General features: G+C 37.7%; 2 protein-coding genes across 2 annotated transcripts; both read right to left on the reverse strand.

Moving 5' to 3' along the window:
• Positions 1-2,584: 2,584 nt before the first annotated feature.
• LOC308260249 (olfactory receptor 5B3-like) lies at positions 2,585-20,511 on the reverse strand (the record flags this gene model as incomplete). The annotated part of the gene is made up of 2 exons (XM_080691558.1): positions 2,585-3,448; positions 20,446-20,511. 2 exons carry the CDS (start codon positions 20,509-20,511, stop codon positions 2,585-2,587), a joined length of 930 nt encoding a protein of 309 aa, XP_080547684.1.
• Positions 15,647-16,708, reverse strand: LOC308279668 (ribosome biogenesis protein BRX1 homolog; the record flags this gene model as incomplete). Its single annotated transcript, XM_080719787.1, has 1 exon — positions 15,647-16,708. The coding sequence occupies one exon, from the start codon at positions 16,706-16,708 to the stop codon at positions 15,647-15,649; it is 1,062 nt and encodes a 353-aa protein (XP_080575913.1).
• Positions 20,512-21,016: the final 505 nt, after the last annotated feature.

A 21,016-nucleotide genomic window follows, 5' to 3' on the forward strand; every position in this document is an offset into this window, starting at 1 on the left:
GGTATTGGGGCCTCCAAGGCCAGGATAAGAGCCTTCCGAGGGGTTAGGCTGGTACTGGGGCCAGCGAGGCCGGCATCGGAGCCTGCCTTGAGGCAAGGCCGGTACTGGGGCCTCCGAGGCCAGGATAAGAGCCTGCCAAGGGGTTAGGCCGGTGCTGGGGCCAGTGAGGCCGGCATCGGAGCCTGCCTTGAGGCAAGGCCAGTACTGGGGCCTCTGAGGCCAGGATAAGAGCCTGCTGAGGGGTTAGGCCGGTGCTGGGGCCAGTGAGGCCGGCATCGGAGCCTGCCTTGAGGCATGAAGTGCTGGGGCCTCCGAGGCCGGGATTGGAGCCTGCCGAGGGGTTAGGCCAGTGCTGGGGCCAGTGAGGCTGGCATCAGAGCCTGCTTGAGGCAAGGCCGGTACTGGGGCCTCGAGGCCAGGATAAGAGCCTGCCGAGGGGTTAGGCCGGTGCTGGGGCCAGCGAGGCCGGCATCGGAGCCTGCCATGAGGCATGACCAGTGCTGGGGCCTCCAAGGCCGGGATCGGAGCCTGCCGAGGGGTTAGGCCATTGCTGGGGCCAGCGAGGCCGGCATCGGAGCCTGCTGTGAGGCACGACCAGTGCTGGGGCCTCCGAGGCTGGGATCGGAGCCTGCCAAGGGGTTAGGCCGGTGCTGGGGCCAGCGAGGCCGGCATCGGAGCCTGCCGTGAGACATGGCCAGTGCTTGGGCCTCCTAACCTGGGAACGGAACCTGCCGAGGGGTTAGGCCGGTGCTGGGGCCAACGAGGCCGGCATTGGAGCCTGCCGTGAGGCTAGGCCGGTGCTGGGGCCTCCGAGGCCGGGATTGGAATCCTGCCAAGGGGTTAGACCGGTGCAGGGGCCAATGGCCAGCATCGGAGCCTGGCATGAGGCAAGTTCACTCCTGCGGCCTCCAAGGCCGGGACCAAAGCCAGCTTAGGGGTTAGACCGGTGCAGGGGCCAGCGAGACCAGAACTGGGGCCTTCCATGAGGCAAGGCCGCTGCTTGAGCCAGCGAGGTCTGGATCAGTCCACTGAGTAGCCAGGCCACTACTGGGACCATCAAGAGTGGGATCGGTACTTGCAACACAGCATGCACAGAGAAATATCGCAGAAAATATAAATCAGACGCTTCTCTTAATCAGCAATAACTAGGAGGAAAAGGGCAACAGGAAGAGGTTGAGCTATAGAAAGGGCCCTATAGTGAAGCAACTAATGTGACCAATCAGAGGGTATGTAATACTGGAGGACGGAGCCTCTTTAAAACGCCGGAGGTACATAAACAAATGTATCAAAGTAAATCACCAAAGGAGCGTGGGATGGAGGGAGGGGGAGGGAATGGGATGGGGGCTGGAGGAGGGCTAATTGGATGATGTGTGCTTGTATATCCTCTCAAGTCTTGTACTCCAATGTGATTGATATATGACTACAATGCACCAATTTAAAAAATAAATTAATAAAAAAAATAAAAATAAAAATAAAAATAAGTTTAACTGATTAGCAACTAGGATGAATATAACCTTGAGAAGATTATTGTCATTTGGTGATTCCTCGTTAAAATTACATTCAAACACATATAAAATCCTAGTAAAACAATGGAAAAACGAAAAGGGAATGGTTTTATTTTTTTTATTTTTGGTGGTATTGGGGTTCCTTGAAGCACTTCTACCTCTGGGCTACACTCCCAGACCTATTTTTGTACTTTTTTATATGGAAACAGGGTCTCTTAAGCCAGCGCGGCTGGCTTCAAACCTGCGTGATCCTCCTGTCTCCGCCTCCCAAGCACGGGGATTACAAGTGTGGGCCACCATGCCTGGCAAAAGGGAATGATTTTAGTGTCTATTTCTCTTCTATTCTTGTCCTCTTACTGAACATGGTATATATGCCAAGCTTTATAACTAAAGATCACCTTATTGTCAATTCATGATATAGATGTACTCAACATTAAAAAATAAAATTTTCTTAGTTCTAACATACTTTGATCTAATGCACTCATTTAACCAAAGCACATTAAATCTTAACTCTGTTCATGGAACTATATTACTTACTATTATCACAAAGTGAATAAGTAATCTTTTAGTCATTATGTGGGTACAGACAGAAAGCTCTACAAACCAACCCATAAGTAGAAAGTGCTATTGTCAAAATTATAAGCTGTTATTAAATTACCACAAAAATGCTCAGAATAATAGTGAAGTTTCTTCTTGTAAATTATCTATTAATGCTATACATTTAAACATGTATCTGATTAGAGTTTTTATTTTTATTTTTAGAATTGTTTTTAAAGAGTTAATTTTTACCTTAAGCCAAGATAAGAATGGATAATTTTAATTCTAATTAGTCATAAAAATATTCATTTTACTTTCAAAGATTATAACAAGCAGATCTGAAGATATCTTAGCTATTCTTCTTAAAATACAATATTTCGGCACACAATGGTTTTCCTTTTTGTTGTAAAACAGATTTGCAGAGGTAAAGGTATAGTGTTAGGTACTTCAATGTGGACTGTGAAATACAACTCAATTCCTGAAGAAGATTTGAGAAGAATAAATCCAGATATTGTGTCACCTACACCATTAAAATAAAAATCCTAGGGACTATTTTGCTTCCAAAAAGTTTTTGTGAATGCGCTCTTGACCTCCTTGTTCCGCAGGCTGTAGACCAGAGGGTTGAGCATGGGGATGATCATAGTGTAGAACACAGAGGAGATTTTGGCAGTGTCCATGGAGTGACTGGAGCTGGGCTGTAAGTACATGAATATGATTGTTCCATAGAAAATAGAGACTGCGGTGAAGTGGGAGGCACAGGTGGACATGGCCTTCCGATGTCCTGCACCCGAGTGCATCTTTAGGATGGTGACAAAAATAAGTATGTAGGATACCCAGATAACCAAGAGAGCAAAAAAGATATTAAAGCTCACAACATAAACAAGAACCATCTCACTGACATGTGTATCAGAGCAAGAGAGTACCATGACCGCTGGAATATCACAAAAAAAGTGATGAACCACATTGGACAGACAGAAGGAAAGACTGAATGTGTCCCCAGTGTGTATGGAGGCGTTCACAAAACCACAGACATAGGAGGCTATGGTGAGACACACATACACACTTTTTGTCATGGTGGTAGTGTAATGTAGGGGCTTACACACTGCTTCATAGCGATCAAAAGCCATTGAAGCCAAAAGGTAGTTTTCCACAGTAGCAAAAGCTACAAAAAAGTACATCTGAGCAGCACAATCATTGTAGGAAATAACCTTGTCATCTATCAGGAGACCAGTCATTACTGTGGGGGTGACAGCTGAAGAGTAACAAAAATCCACCAGAGACAAGTTACCCAGGAAAAAGTACATGGGAGTGTGGAGCCGGGAATCCAAGACAATCAACAGGATCATCCCAAGATTCCCGACCAAAGTGATGATGTAGATGAGGAGGAAGGTTACAAAGAGGGGAACCTGCAGGTGAGGGTCATCAGTCAGTCCCAGCAGGATGAACTCTGTCATTTCTGTCCTGTTCTTCATCAGTGCTATTTGAGTCATTAGATGCTTTCTATTCATGAGTAAAAAGAAAAAAAAAAGGTAAAAAAATTTTAAATTGGAAAATATAATTATAGAACTTATTGTTTTATTGTATCAATAACTTGTACTTCTAGTTCTACAGAAAAGGCCCCGTTTTAAAAACCAAATTTAGTGCATTAAATACATATAGGATTAGATGCTACTGAATTTGTAGAATGTTAATGCATCATGTCTTTGCCCAAGTTTAGAACTTTATAAGGTGTCAACTGAGAGGAAGACGATCCAATAACAATAAAAATTACTTACACAGGGGAATCTCTCTGACAACTCCCTTTTGAGCTCAGTAATGACTGCCACTCATATACCGCTGTAGACACTGAACGTAAATTCACTCTTTTCTTTTGTTATTGTGAGTTTGGCTATTTGATACGCTCATGGAAATTACGCAGCACACGAGGTTGGATAATTTATTCGCCTTAGCACATGTACTGGTAAAAAGCACATGCTCTGAACTGGTACAAACTTTAAGCCCATACTCAGTAGTTCAAGTCTAAGGGTTTAAACTGAATTGAAATTAAATTGAAATTATTATTTTTCAGAATTTATTAGTTCAATATAAGTATAAGTCACAATGAGATTCAAAATGATACATTAACAAAGGCACCTGATATTTCTTGGTGTGGTTGCCTTCTAACCCCATTCTTCCCTTTTTTTCTTTCCATACATGCTAGTAAGGTTCATTTATGAACATGATATTATATGATCTATTTCCTAAGTCCACTTATCATTTTCCTTGTCTCCTTTGGATCAAACTTAATTTTTTAAGTTGGATTTTCACAGAGAAATAAATGAATAATTGGTCTTCTCTTGTTTATTATGTTTTTCCAATATGATTCCATTTTATTATATGTTTTCCTATCAATAGGGTGAAAGAAAAAAAAGATAGAAAAATAAAGAAAAACAAAAAGCCCAGAAAGATGAAATAAGTGATCTCTTCAATAGAAAGTGGATCTAAATGAATAAACAAGGTCTGAGTTGCATTTTGACCTTTCGTCCACAACCTCACGATTATATCACCAGCACATCTGCCCAGGTTGACAGTGATGTGGCTAAAAACATAAGCTTTTGATTGTATTGATGAAAGGGTTAACTCTTGAATCACCATAGCACACTTCCATGAAAAGTAGATGTTGTGGGACAATTGGAGTGATGGAAGCTTGTTCACCTGCAGAGGCAATTCTGAGAGGCATCATGCTATCAGATATGGCAGACATAGAACTAAGGTTCTCAGAAGAGACAAGTATTAGTTCTACCATTTACCACAGAAGAGTCACTGGTCCTAAACTCATTGCCCTGAACATCATATTTTTTATCTGCAAAGTGAAGATAGTAATGCAACTTTGAGGTGCTATTTTGAGACTTTTAAAAGATAATGCAGAAAAGACAATATCATTCTGGGTATCACAGGCTGAGGAGTGAGGTCACCATGTTCTTAGGATGGGGTCATGGTCTTTAAGTGGATCTGACCAACATGGGTGCTGATGGGTAGCACCTCAGTTGTGGCTAAATTTGCAGTTTGAAAGCCTTTATTCCAGTTGCATTTCTTTCACAAATGTGGCCCACTGAGAATTCTGGGCTCCATTTTATAAGACATTCTATTTGGATCTATTGTGTAGTAAAAATATTTTACATGCTTGTGTTTTTTTTGTTTTGTTTTGAAGCTGGGTCTTTCTCTCTATATATTCTTGCTTGCAAGTATATGTGAGTCATTTTTCTTAAAAATCTCTTCCTTAAATCTATATTTTAGTTTGAGTAATAGAGTCCATTTTACCTTTATAACTTTCTCCTTACTCATTTTTTTATTATCTTTTTCCAAGGGGATCGTTCAAAGCTACTACTAACTAAGGTCGTACTATAAACTCAAGTATTTAGTTTTAGAAAACTACTTTCTATTTAAAGTAAAGAGCATATGTGAATGTATCACGAGAACTCTCACTATCTTGTACAATTATAATGCACCAATAAAATTATAAAAAATAAAGAAGTTTTATGTGTTTCTTATAATTTTGTCTGCATTATACACAGTTTCCTTAATCTGTACACAGTATGATTACAACTGGACAAGAATATACAGTGGCTTTTCTTTAATTGTCATCATCCTACAGCCAAATCTCAGTGACTGAGAAAAGTTCCCAATTTGTGAACAATCTTACCTGACAGACTTGCTTTGGTTGCATGTTCAATTTTGTAAAACATTTTATTTGGATCCACTGTTGTATACTAAAAATATTTTGTCTTTATTTGATTTTTGCTTTGTTTTGAAACTGAGTCTACGTTTCCCAGGCTGACCTGAAACTCCTGGGCTCAACTGATCCTCCTGCCTCATTCACCCAAGGAGCTGGGACCACAGGTATGTGACACCATACCTGGTTAAATGTGTTTTTATTTGAATTGAACTCTTTGGAAGACTATCTACCTTAAATTGATTAAGGTTCTCTGTTATCTCTCTGCTAAACCTCTGCCAAGTTTAGTTTGTGAGCCTGCCCCATGAGATATTATGTTGAGCAACCTTCATCACACATAATCAGTATTAGCAAATTGTGTGTTCCATACCAAAGATATTTATATATGAACGTGAGTGTGTGTCTGTCTATATGTAAGACAGTTAACATTAATATTAATGTTATTAATATTAATAACATTAATATTATTAATATTATTATATTAATAATATTAATAATATTAATATTATTTACTTTCTCTAAGTAAATTAAGAATTTAGGAAGTTATCTGATGCTTTAAAATTATCTATCTAGATGATAAAGATTCAAGATTTAAAGCTATTTATAATAAAAACATAGCCTTTGAACACTTCATTGTCAATATGTGTAGATGTAGTAAAAATGTATATGAGCTATAGATAAAAGATTAAAATTCAATTTAGAACTTGTTAATTATTTAGGACTCTTTTGTATTTTAAAGAAGTATGTTTTCTCTGAAATGTTTTTGTATTTTGTTTTATATTTTTGTTTTGTTTGCCTAAAATTATAGGTAAATATACAGTAAAAAAAATCACCAGCAAATCAGAGTGTAATGAATCTTATTTTTGCTCATATTTTTGGAGAAATATACATGATGTGTTATAAGAATCCTTAAGTTCCTTATGATATAAATTTAAAATTTAAAAAACAAGCTCATCTCAAACTTTAGAAAAATGTTTCAAACATTTTGCCAATTGGTTTAATTCCAATAAAAACACATTGAACCAGGTGTGGTGGCACATGCCTTTAGTCTCAGTTACTTGAGTGAAAGAGGCAGGATCATTAATTGAGCCCAGAAATTTTAGGCCAGCCTGGGTAATATAGCAAGGCCCAGTTTCAAAACCAAAACAAAAAATCAAATAAATACATGCAAAATATTTTTACTACACAACAGTAGATCCAAATAGAATGTTTTACAAAATGGAACTGCTTAAATCTCTCACTACTTTTGAATGAATTTTACTTCTCATCAACAACGTATACATAACATAGAAACTTACCTGTTTTCTGGAGGGAAAAGAATATCTAATCCCAAACAATCAGTCTGATATCATAAAATCAGCCATGGAGTAGTTTCAGACATTCTATAAGAAGAGGTCACTGTCAGGTAGCGGACAAATCTTTCCAAGCTGTCTAAGGCCTGGAAACATGGAGAAAAGTACATTAACATGGATTAAGGTATGAATCTACCCTTAATTGTGTAGGCTTTGTGAAAAATCTTTTCTCATCATTTGAAAAATAAACATGATAGGATTACATATTTCTCATAACTTTTAAACTGTGTCTGTAAGTAAAAAATAAGAGAGGTCTATAAAACATCTCCTGGAGATGTTTTAGTTTAAAAGTGAATCAATGTGATTTTTATCTTTAAGTGTTTCCCTAAGCCTGGTTGAAGTCTCATAGCAAATCCTCAGGTGAGAGGAAGTCCTGTCTGTGGTAAGAATGATTATCATTCAGAAGAATAAATGATGTCCAATGGAGCATCATATATACTGTGTCCCTTTAAGACAATGCGATGTTGAGTCACATTAGGATTTCAGGGCTGATACATGGAGGTCTGTAGAGAATTGCATTGATTGAGACTTCTCTAGAGGTTTCCCCCGTGAGACTGTCTATAGCTCCTGCTACTTCTTTCCCAGGAATAAAGCAATTAGACAGTCTATGGGGATCAAGCTGATTATTTTAGGGTACACATATATTTTTGTATTAATTGCTATTCTTATTCTTTTAAAAAATATTTTCTAAGTAACCCTAAGTTACACACAGTAACCCCCACACTTTTTAGTGTATAGGCCTCATGGTCTTTCAAATATATGGTCATGTATACAATACCATGATCACCTGAGCTCCTCTTTTATGACTTATTCTCCCACTTACTCTCCTAGCCTCAAGTAAACTTTTTAACCAGTAATAGCTTTGCCTTTGTTAGAATGTCCTTAAGTATAATTTTAGAATATATGGACTCACAGTACGTCCTCATTTGAGGTACAGCTCTATTATTACCTCTGTAATAGTATACTTTTTCTTACTGAAGTGTAACATCTATTATATGGACTTCACAGTTTCTTGACTTTGTAATTGAGAAACATTTATGTTGATTTTAATATTTAGTTATTACAAATAAGGCTGATCTACACATGCTTAAAGAAATTTTGTGTAAGTAGGTTTTCATGTCATGCAGGTTAATACATGGGATTCAAGTGGATTTGAAAAATAATATTTTATTATTTGAATAAAAAATTGCCAAACTGTTGGTTGTTGTTTTAGTACTACGGATTGAGCCCAGGAGCATTCTACTTCTGAGCTATACATTTAGCCCATTTTATCTTTTATTTTGAAACAGAGTCTCACTAAGTTGCTAATGCTGTCCTTGAACCTGTGACCTTCCTGTCTCAGCCTCATAAGTACTGGGATTACAGACAGACTTTTTTTCATTTGCAAAGTTGCATCTCAGTTCACATTTAAGCAGAAGTAGGACACCTTTCTCAGGGCAGGTAAGCATCACCACTGGCTCTTCCAGGTCTTGTAAATGCTAGCCAGTTCTGCATGTTTAGACCTCTCATCCTTCATAATCATATGGGTCAACTTGTACATAAATATATCTTGGATTATAGGGGGATGCCCAGATATTAAATTATTATATATTGGATTATCTGGGGATGCCCTGTACAAACCACATATTGGTAATAAGATTGGTTCTAGAAGAACAGAATATTAAAAATGTGTTTTCTAAATTATCTGAATTTAGTTCCAGTAGAGTTTCTGAAATTGACCTTCTAAACTGGCTAATTTAAAACTGGTTAACCATATAAAGACAAATTGAAATAAACCCTACTTTCTCACCTACAAGAGTCAATTTAAGATGGCTCAAAGACTTAAAAATCAGACCAGAGGCCTTGCAGCTTCTTGAAGAGGGCATAGGTCCAACATTTCAACACACAGGCACAGGTAAAAGCTTTTTCAACAAGACCCCAAAGGCACAAGAAATTAAAAGAATGATTAATACATGGGATTGTGTTAAACCAAAGAGCCTCTGTGCATCGAAGGAAACTATCAAGAACCTCAAAAGAGAGCAAACAGAAAGGGAGAGAAGTTCTGCCAACTATTCTGCCAATACAGGGCTAATATCTAGAATATACAGAGAACTCAAGAAATTTACCACTAAGAAAACAACCTAATCACTTCTGGGAAGATGGCGACCGAGAACAACCAATCTCCATTACCACAAAATCAGCGCCTTTCATAGCCAGAAAATACCATCACCAGAGAAACAAAAAAAAAAATCACCAGGATCCAGAGAGAAAGCTGACTGAGAACAGAGCTCAGAGCCACAGAGGAGATACACCGGCCTCACGCCCGAGGACGCAGCAGCAGCACCATACTGCCGGCGGCAGCGGCAAATTCACCGGACGGCTACAGCAGGCTGAGGTGAGCCGCTGCGGAACAGCCAGGCGGGATTTCTCGCCGCAGGTAAAATCTAAAGCTCCCAGTGGCTGAGCTCAGCACACGCCGCAGGGATTCAGGGTGGAAATAAAAACCAAGAAGAAATATGCCAGCCTCACTGCCGAGGGCATAGCAGCGGCGCCATATTGCCACCGGCAGCAGCAGCGAATTCACCGAATCCAGTACAGCTACATCTGCGTACTCAAGCACAGTGAGTCAAATTGCCGGCCACAGAGGAGAAATCCCAGTACTGTACTCCCTGGGACTTGACCCAGTGGGGGAGTGGCGGTGGCAGAGATATTACACCATAGGAGAACACCCAACTTGGCACCCCCCACAGTCTAAAGCAGCCTCTATCGACTCTCTGGGTCGGAGACTCTGTGATACAACCCAGTAAAGGAGTAGTGGGGTCTGAGATACTACTGACTCGAGATCCAGAACACCTTAAGTGAAGTCATAGTGACCCAAGGGAAAAATCCAGAGAAGGCACAAACTTCCGAAATCATGGGAAAGAGGAATAATACTGGAGCAATGAATGCCCACAAGCCCACAACATCAGAACCTGATAAAACAGCAAATCAGAGATTTCTAGAAGATCAAATTAGGAAAATAACTGTAGAAATAATAGAGATGCTTCGAAAAGAACTCAGAGAGAGCCAAAAAGAGATAAAGGATGCAATTAATGAAGTAAAGGCCTCAATTCAAAGCACAAACAACCGATTAGACCACATGGAGAACAGAATCTCGCTCTTAGAAGATGATCATTCAAAAAATGAACGCATAGTTTCTAATCTAGAAAAAAAATATCCGACAGCAGGAATCTGATATTGAAGAAATATGGGCCCATTTTAAGAGAGCTAACCTAAGAATAATTGGAATAGAGGAGGGAAAAGAAAGTGAAACCAAAGGGATCAACAATCTCTTCAAGGAAATAATAGCAGAAAATTTTCCAACATAGAGCAAGAGGTTGATACACAGGTCCAGGAAACTTATAGAACTCCCTTTAGACAGGATCGGAGAAGAAGATCCCCACACCACATAATTGTCAAAATGACCAATGTGGAAGCCAAGCAGAGAATCTTAAAGGCAACAAAAGCAAAGGGCCAAGTGACGTTCAGAGGCAAACCAATTAGAATCACTCCAGACTTCCCAAACCAAGTCATGAGAGCCAGAAGGGCTTGGAGTAACATATTCCAAACTCTGAAAGAAAACAACTTCCAGCCAAAAATTTCCTACCCAGCAAAACTTTCTATCAAATTAGATGGAGAAATAAGAAGCTTCCATGACAAACAGAAACTGAAGGAATTTATGTCTTCAAAACCAGCACTAGAGAAAATACTCAAAGAGATTAACTACAAAGAAGAAATAGGTAACACACATCAGAACTAGAGAAACAAGATTTTCCATCCAACAGACAACTAAGATTGGTTATCAGTGGAGATTCATTATTTATGTTAGTCTTTTACCTATCTGTAAAGGGTATTGTTTGCCTTTATTGTTGTTAATTTTTAGGATTTCTGGTTGGAATATTAATATACCTTCAGATATAGCATTTGGAAATATTTAACCCATTCTATTAGTAACTGTTAACTCTGTTTACATTGTCTTTGGATATACAATTATTTTTATTTTTTACGGAGTTTGTATACTCTTCTGTTGCCTGTGCATTGAAATCATAACCAAGAAATCACTGCCAATTTCAATGTTGTGAGGTTTTATGACCCAGATTTTCTCCTAAAAGTTTATAGTCAAGATTTTTACTTAGGTCTTTTATCTATTTTGAGTTAATATTTGTATATGGGATTAGGTAAGGGTCCAATTTTATTCTTTTCCATGTAATTATTATTTTTCAACAATATTTAGTTAAAAGATTATTATTCCTACCACCAAATGTTCGTGGAAACCTTGTCAAAAATAACTTGACAATATAGGGAAGAATTTAGCTCTAGGCTTTTATTTAACTCCAAGGGTTTATATATCTGCCTTTAGAATAGTACTACACTCTTTCAATTATTGTAGCTTTATATGGTTTGAAATCAGAAAATATATATCTTCTAGCTTTGTTCTTTTTCAAGATCATTTTGGGTATCTAGAGTCCATATTCCATATTAGGATAGATTTTTTTTCTGAAAAATAAATATATAAATATATGATAGTTTCACCTAAAAAAATAGAAAAAAATATTCTCTGGTAAGAAAGAAAGCAAAAAGAAATATTGAAATGTTATCTTTAAGTCATCAAAAGCTTGGTATCAGAAAAATGAAACTGTTATGTGAGATTATCATTTTTAATTCTGGATAAATTTCTATAATACTAGATGTCAACCACTAAGCCAAGCATGGGAGGGAGGGATGGGGAGAGAATGGGGTGGGGATAGGGTGGGGGGCTGACTGGGCGATGTGTGCATGTATGCCTACAAAAGTTTGTATCCCACTATGATGTATGAATACAGTGCACCAATAAAAAAAAATGTATATATAAAAAAATAAAATAAAAAAGGCAAAAAAAAGAAAACAACCTAATCAAAAACTGGGCAAGTAAACTAAATTTTACTCAGCCATAAGGAAGACAAAATTATGTAACTTGCAGGGAAATGGATGGAACTGCAGAACATTATGCTGAGATTAGCCAGTCACAAAAAGTAAAAAATCATATGCTCTCCCTAACATGGGGAAATTAGGGAGAAAATGGATCATAGGAGGAACTCTAGAGTTAGAAGGAGAAACTTTAGATGAGCGAATAAGACAACCTAATTTAGGGTGATAGGAGGGGGGAAGAGGGAAACTCCCTAATGTACATGCTGTACATTCACAGACATCAAAGTCAATCACTAAGCCAAATATGAGAAGGAGGAAGGGGGAGGAAATTGGGTGAAAATGAGGAAGGGCCAAATGATTGATGTGTGCATGTATGCCTCTACTATCTTGTACCCCATTAGGATGTATGATTACCATGCATCAATAAAATAAAACTTTATTTAGCCAAAGAAAAAAAAGCACCCATCATTCTATATTCAATAGTTGTATTATTTATTTTTTCCTAGCAGTGTGGAAGATTGAACACAAAGCAGGCATTCTACCACTGAGCTATACCTTCATTTCTGTTTTCAATAGTCAATGGAACATGGTAAGTCCATGTTATAGTTTGGTAACATAGAAACACAAAACAAAAAAAAATTGGGTACTCCAAATAGAACAATTGAAACTCCCAAATATCTGAGTGAACATGCATGGTAATTTGAAAGTATATGTCCCCCCAAAATATACATGCTGGAACCTAAGTTCTAATGCAATTATATTATGATTTGGGGCCTTTATGAGATGATCAATTTCTGCTCCCAGTACTGCAATTTCTGCTATAGAAGAGATTGAGGAAACTTGGGAGTTTTCTTCTCTCTGTCTTCCACAATGTAAAAGTACAGTATTTTTCTCTTCCGCCACGTGAAAATGCAACTGTATTCACCTCTTCCTTCTATAGCACATGAAAAAAAAAAAAGAAGAACAAGAAGCCTTCACAAAGTACTGAATCTTCTGGCACCTTCACCTCATAGTTCTAAGCTTCCAGAATTGTATAAGAAATTTTCAGTTTTTTAAAAAAATAAGTTACTTTGCCTATAATATATTTTATAGCAGAAAAAATGGTCTAGAATGCCATGTATGTGATGTATTAAAATATTTTTCAAACTAATGAATGCAATGACTTTGGCTCGTTACTCCTAACTGCACTGAATTTGAATCACCATCTTAATCCCTGAATAAATGACTTGATGCCTTCCATGATTGTTCTGAAAGAAAATGCCATATCCTGTACATATAGTGCTGAAATTACTGAAAACAAGCCAATCCTGTGAGTGGTTGGATTAAAGTTTGCATTAAATTCCTAGGCTGGCAGGTCACATATTATAAACCTGAAGGCACTGATTTGGAAGAAATAGAATCCTGAAGGTTGGATGGACACATGGAAAGTCTCCAGTGAAGCCAAATCATTGAACAATTTCTGATGAGTCTTCTTTGCCAATAGCATGATACTTTCTCCACTAGAACTAGATTACTCATTTCCAACAGAGTCAGCCCCTGACCCTCGTTTGAAAGAAATCAGTTCTACATTGCTTCAGAAAAGTGCCGTGCTCCTTTTGTGAGACAAGCCTGATTGTCCTCAGAGTCTAACCAGTCATTCTTCTTTGCTTTTCCAGATCTCAGCGGGCTCCTGTACAATTAGATCCAGATCTCAGCGGGCTCCTGTACAATTCGTGAAAGGTGAAGAGGTCTGTTGCACTTTAAAAAATTACCCAAGTTTTATTATGTAAACAGAAGAAATTCTGGGGATGATAAGTAGATATTAAGTGTGAAATAAGGTAGAATGAGGACATAATTGGACAGGACAAAATGACCAGCACAGGCCCACGAATCAGAGATGCTCATTAATGCTGTACTTTGGGGAAATAGAGAGGGCTCCCCTATTAACTTTGTTTGGCTGGAACTTGGACCAAGTGGTGACCCATGGTGTGTGCTTAAAATTCCTGTCATACTATGGTTTAATGTAGAATAAAAAACAAATGCTTATGGAGTTTGTAATGCTTGGGTGGATTTGTTACTTTGAGTCTGCAAGTTCACACTAGGCGGGCCCAGAAAATACACCTGTTAGGACTTTATGAGAAGAAATAATTTCATGAGGTGAACCCAAACATCTTTAAAAATCTCTGTGATCACTCTTCCTTAAAGGCCAAACCAGAAAGTGAGAACTGAGGCCACTAAATTGGAAACCTAAAATTAAGGGGAATGATCAATTTCTGACATGGCAGAGGCCCTATGGCTGCACTCAATTGACAGGGGTATGGTGGGTATGATTGCCATAATGCATAGCTGACCCAAAGTAGCAGTCAGAAGAGTCTATTCTGTGCAATTCTATGGCGTTGGCTAGTTGATCATGGTGTTTCTAGAAATGGAATAGACAGAAAGCATACTAAGTTCTTTTTGAGCTATAGTAGCAGAAATTGTAGGTCAAGTGAACAAAATCATCAGAGTTATAAAAACCAATAATCACTATTCTTCAAACAGGCATGAGTCACTGTCAACAAATGTACTATAAATGGTTCTTCTAGCCTTCTCCAAAGATTTTTATAAACTTTTATTAGGATAATTATGAGCCATATAAGAATATAACTTGATCTTTGGGGGCATTTCTGGACACTGATTCTTAAATGTCATTACTTTTTGAAAATGGAAAATGTCACTGTGGTCCACCAGTAAGTGTAGGATCAGATGGAGGTCAGGTGGGCACTGGAATTTTGGCTCAAGTATATCTCACACTAGGCCTAGTGGGGCAGAAAACCCACCCTTTGGTTATTTCCAAAGTTCCAGCATTCATAATTGAAATAATTATACTTAGCAGATGGCATAATTTCCACATCATATACTTGACCTGTGCAGTGATAGCTATTAGGGTGGAAAGATCTAAATGGAAGTTACTAGAACTGTTCTAGCTCATAAATATTATACTAAAAGCAACATTACATTTCTGGAGGATTGTAGAAGTTGGTATCACTGTCAAAAACTTGAAAGATGAAGGAGCAGGAAGTCCTACTCCATCTCTATCCAGCTCTTTTATTTTGCCTGTCTAGAAGAAAAGATGGCTTTTAAAGAATGAGAGTGAATTAGAGTAAACTTAATCACATTTTGACTCAAATTGGAACTACTGTTCCAGATGACTTGATGCCGTCTTATTCCAGTAATTAACACATCCTCTAGAACTTAGTTTGTAGCTGTACTTATGGCAGTATTCTTTTATCACAGGTAATGAATACTACCACACTCTTATCAAATGAAAGTGATATATATTACATATTATACACATTATATATAATTACATACATGTTACACACATAGGTATGTATGTGTGTATATTTCACATACTGACTTAGCTGAGGTCAAGTTAATTATATTGGGACTCTTTCACTGTGGAATGGTAGAATTTTGTTCTTTTTTTTTCTGGTTATATTTTATTTAGGAAAAGATAAACATCACTTAAAGATTTTGTTTCTCTTAAATGGCACACTAATTAGAATAAGGTAGTCCTGAAAAATAAAAGTATTTACACACTGAATACAAAATAAATATACAGTAACTGGAAAACACATTAGTTATTCATTGATTCATTTTGCACTCCTAGTGTTCAGCTTCTGTTTAATTTTTCTTTGCCTTTTGTAAATCTTTTTCTTTCTTGCCTTCAAATCGACTTTTGGCTCTGGTTTTACCCACTGTATTTCAATTGGTTTCTCTTCAGCTGGTGTAACAAAAACATCTTCAGTGGGATCGTGTGCAAGAAGAGTCTTCGGTTCTTTCCTTTTCAATTTCTGCACATCTTTCACTTGCTGTTTCTCTCTATATTTTGCAGCTGTGATGGATCTTATGATACGCCGATGCATGTTTGGTGACTGGTAGTGAGGATTTTCATACAAAGTTGGTCCTCCAAAACTTCCTTGAAACATCTTTATGAGATTTAAGACAAAACGAGGACCTATTTCTACAAGAGCAGCATCTTCTTCTATGATCTGAGAGTTCCGAAACCATATTCTATTGTCCAGAATGGTGAAAGTAAACACATGGTCCACAAATGGTTGGCTTTTGGGATGATACCTCGGTGTACTAAAAATCTGAATTAAGAGTTCTTTTAATAATGCATAATGTGGCAATTCATCAAAAGTCGGATCAAAAGACAAAAGGGGCCGAGAACCTTTCAAACAGTTTCCAGTCATCTTTAGTTCAGCTAGGGTATGAATATTTTGAACAAGGAATTTGGCAGATGGACCATGAGGTGAATTTGAAAGCCACATATAGAGATCTTGTTTTTTCTTAGCTTCAAAATAGATGCATTTATTGCAGTTTTTCATCTCACAGACCTCATTAACCACAAATAATTTGTCTTTACGATCCATTTTAGTATCTGCTTTAGAATGAGGCATCAACATTCTCAAGTCCTGCATCAAATGTCTTGTTCTGAAGTTTATTCCTCTAGAAGAAAAGATGAGGATCCGTTCCTTGTTTTTCCACTTGCCCTTGCAAACGGGCCCTGGTATGCGGTCCCTGTCTTCTTCCACCTCTTCTGCCACGACGACTGGCGACTTAGCTGGCGGCCTGGCATCTTTTTCTTTTCTTTTTGGCTTCTTCGCCGGAACGGCCGAACCCCCACCAAGTTTCCTCTTGGTTGCCGCCATCTTCAGAATTTTGTTCTTAATGAAATAGACAGTTGCTATGTATATAGTTTTTCCTTCCCTGCACACAGTGCTTCTACCAAATAAAGTAAAAAAGTCCACACTCCTGCAGTTTCAGAAGCCTCGATCCTCCATCATAGTACTCTTCACACCATTAACTCACTTCACAGAAAATGAAGTGGGGCAAAGTGTCTAGGCTCATGAAATTCACTAGCCTACCCCATTCTCCACCATCCTGAGATGGATGGCTTGGTGGACTGATGGAATGGTCTTTTAAAGACATTGTTACAGTGCCAGCCAGGTGTAATTTTTTGCAGGTCCCTTGCATGTTCTACTGGAGGCCATGTATACTCAGGATCAGCACCTGACAGCTGATATTTTCTTCCATTGTCGAGATTCATGCATCAAGGAATGGAAGGGTGAAAATTCAAGTGGCATCACTGAGGATGAGAGAGGCTTCCAGCAGGGGATACGGCAGTGATTCATGCTGACTGACTATTGATTCTGAGTAACAAGGGGAAACTGGACTTCTACTTGATAATGCAGGGAAGAAAGAGAATGTTTGGAATACAAGTGATTCCTAGGGCTTCTCTTAGAATTATCATGACCTGTGATTGGTTCAAAAAACTATAACAATTCAAATAAAACAAACCAAAAGCAGAGAGAGAAATAAAAACAAAATTTTGCTTCATATGAGAGTGTTGAATGAATTATGTTTTTTCTACTGACAGATACTGTCAAGTTTTTATTTTACAAGAAAATTTAGAGTCATACCAGTTAATTATAAAATCTGTGTATATGTAGTAATTGCTCAAATATAGCCAGATATGAATCCTATAAATAATTTTATTTTTAATGTGTCTTTATACATTATGAATTTAATTTTTAATGATGTGTTATTTGCCACTTAATGAGATATCACTTCCTAGTAAAAATCGTGAGAGGGTTTGAAATGGTTGACTTGATGATGGGGTCCAGATAATCATTTTATTTAAAAGTGAGGTATGTGAGAACTGAGTGACAATTTAGAAAACTATGTTTAAACAAAGAACTCTTAAAATACACAAAATGCTGATTAGAAAGAATCCATTATGCAAGATTCACTATCACAGTCAAGATATCTGTGCAATTAAACTCAAAGCACACTTATTTTATTTATTAAACAAATTCATTTATTAAACAAATATTTATTGAGAATCTACTATGAGACAGACATATATACAGGTCTTGATGGTTATGTTGTGAACAAAGCAGATAAAGTTATTGCTCCCATGGGGTTTATATTCTAATAAGAAAGATAAATAAGAAAGAAGCAAATGTATAGTAGGTAAAGGTTGATAGTACTTCAAAGAATTAATGACATAGAGGAGGGAACACTTTAAGTGGTAGGTGAAGAGTGACCAGTTCATAATGGTGGTTAGGGAAGGATTCCATGACAGGGTAGTACCTCAGCAGAGACCTGAATGGGTCAAGGACGAGGCATACCCACAGAGAATGGTGGGAATTGGTTGGCAAGGAAATAAATGAGGAAGAAGAGGCATGGGAGGCTGGGGAGAGACAAGAGAGAATGCAGCTTAACTAAAGTAGAAATGAATCATCAGAATTAAAAAGTGAAAAGTGTTTGAAGAAATAAGCATGTACAATGTTATGATTTCTTTGTTTAAATTTAAAACAGCCTAAAATGTGTAGTAGTATAAGAATACATTAAAATGCTTTTTTTTGTATTTTCTTGTATAAACATGTTGATGATATGGAAATAACTTAACTGAATGGAAATTTTAATTCATATGAGACATTAGATTTATACATCTCTAGATAAAATTTGGAAGGAAAGAGCATATACTTTGATTAGTAATATATAATTATTTTCTCAATATAAGACTCAAAATAGCAATGAAAGAAACGGTGGAAAAATTTATATTCAAATACCTGAACAAATGTTTCAATTATTATAAAACACTAGTGTACAGGCTTCTTCAGTGAAACAAAATTAACAGGATATAAACAGACACACAAGAGGAGATTTATTATGGGTACTGTCTCCTGCGATTGTGGAGATTGTAAAGTGTTCTTTCTCCAAGCTGAAAATATGGAAAACAGGTAGTTAATTCAGTCTGTGTTCAAAGGTCTGAGAATGGGAAGGTGAGTTGTGACTGGTAAAATTCTTGTAGAAACAGAGCCAAAAGCCAGGTTCAGATCATGGGCTCACAATTCTAAGAGAGAGAAAAGAGTTGTATCAGATGAAAGATAGGGAGTGATTTGACCTTTCTGAATTTTTTGTTTGATTCAGTGGAGGCCTTAGTGAGTTGAATGATGGTCACCCATATGATGAAGGCAAATCTTCATTATAAAGTTCATTCTTCAATTGCTAGACTCTTAGGAATGCCTTCGCTGATACACACAGCACAAAGTATTACTTTCTATCTGGGTATCCCTTAATCCAGTTAAATTAACAACTAAAATTGATCACCACAAATAGCCAGATTGTGTATGATAGGAAATTAACCACATCTATGTGTGTCTGTCATCATTCTACATGCATTTGTTATGTTCACAGGCTTTTTTGAGACCATTTTTCATATTTTCACTGACATGTGGTAGAAAAATCTCACTTATAAAGTGAGTGAATGTATCAATATCTTAATGAGGATGCAAGGTGATTTTGAGGTGTCTTAACTATTTTCCACTGGGCATTTATTTGTGGACATATGTTTCCTTTAGTACAGGCAACAGACTTTGCAAAGATCAGTGTATTATTTCAATAACTTAACTTGAGGGTAGACCTAGAAATATAACTCACTGTGTAGATTAATTCTGAAAAAAATTGAGGATTGTGTATCCACAAAGTTAAAGTAAAAAATCTAGAGATTATTTTTCCTCCAACACATGAAAATGCTCTTGACCTTTAAGAATGCACTCTTGACCTCCTTGTTCCTCAGGCTGTAGACCACAGGGTTGAGCATGGGGATGACCATAGTATAGAACATAGATGCAATTTTGTCAGTGTCCATGGAGTGACTGGAGCTGGGCTGTAAATACATGAAAATACTAGTCCCATAGAAAATGGAGACTGCGGTGAAGTGGGAGGCACAGGTGGACATGGCCTTCTGATGTCCCGTACCTGATCGCATCGTCAGGATGGTGGCAAAAATGAATATGTAGGATACCCAAATAACTAGGAGAGCAAAAAAGATACAGAAACTCACAACATAAATAAGAACCAGCTCACTAATGTGTCTATCAGAGCAGGAAAGAACCATGACTGCTGGAATATCACAGAAAATGTGATGGACCACATTGGACTTACAGAAAGAGAGACGGAATGTGTCCCCAGTGTGGATGGAGGAATTCAGGAAACCAATAACATAAGAGCCAATGACCAGATACACACACACACTTGTAGTCATGGTGGTGGCATAATGTAGGGGCTTGCACACTGCGACATAGCGATCATAGGCCATTGAAGCCAAGAGGTAATTTTCCACAGTAACTAATGCTGAAAAAAAGTACATCTGAGCAGCACAAGCATTGTAGGAAATGACCTTTTGTCCTATAAGAAGCCCAGCCATGACTGTGGGAGTTACAGATGAAGAGGAAAAAAAATCCACCAGAGAAAGGTTCCCCAGGAAAATGTACATGGGAGTGTGGAGTCGAGAGTCCACGAGAATCAACAGAATCATTCCCAGGTTCCCCATCAGAGTGATCCCATAGACGAAGAGGAAAGTTATGAAGAGGAGAACCTGCAGCCCTGGGTCACTGGTCAGTCCCAGCAGGATGAACTCTGTCACTTCCGTCCTGTTCTCCATAAGTAATGTCTCAAAAATCACAATATGGTCTAAAATGTGAAAAAAAAGTGGAACAGAATAAGCCAATTGAATTAAATAGTAAAGTATAATTAAAAGATATATTCTTCCACTGTAGCAACAACTTGTACTTTGAGTTCTCCACAAAAGTTCCCGGCTTGAAAACAAAATTTGATGTATTTAAATATATAGGATTACCTGTGGTCCAGTTTTCAGACTATTAATAGATTGTCTACTTCAGGTTAAAAATTTTATAATCTGTAAACTGAGATGTAGACAATTTTATAAATTAATGGCAATGACTTATGTGGGTGAATCTATCTGCTCTCTCACTTCTGAGCCCAATACAATCCAACCCTTCCATGTGTCTCACTGACTAAGAACTGCTATGTAGACACTTTGGATATAAATTCACTATGTCCTCCCAGTGTTATCAGTTTGGTTGGTTGTTACACTCATGTAAATGATGAAGCACAGAGGTTGGCTGATTTATTCATGTTAACATATG

This window comes from Muscardinus avellanarius, assembly GCF_963383645.1.
Source record: "Muscardinus avellanarius genome assembly, chromosome: 1".
NCBI lineage: Eukaryota > Metazoa > Chordata > Mammalia > Rodentia > Gliridae > Muscardinus > Muscardinus avellanarius.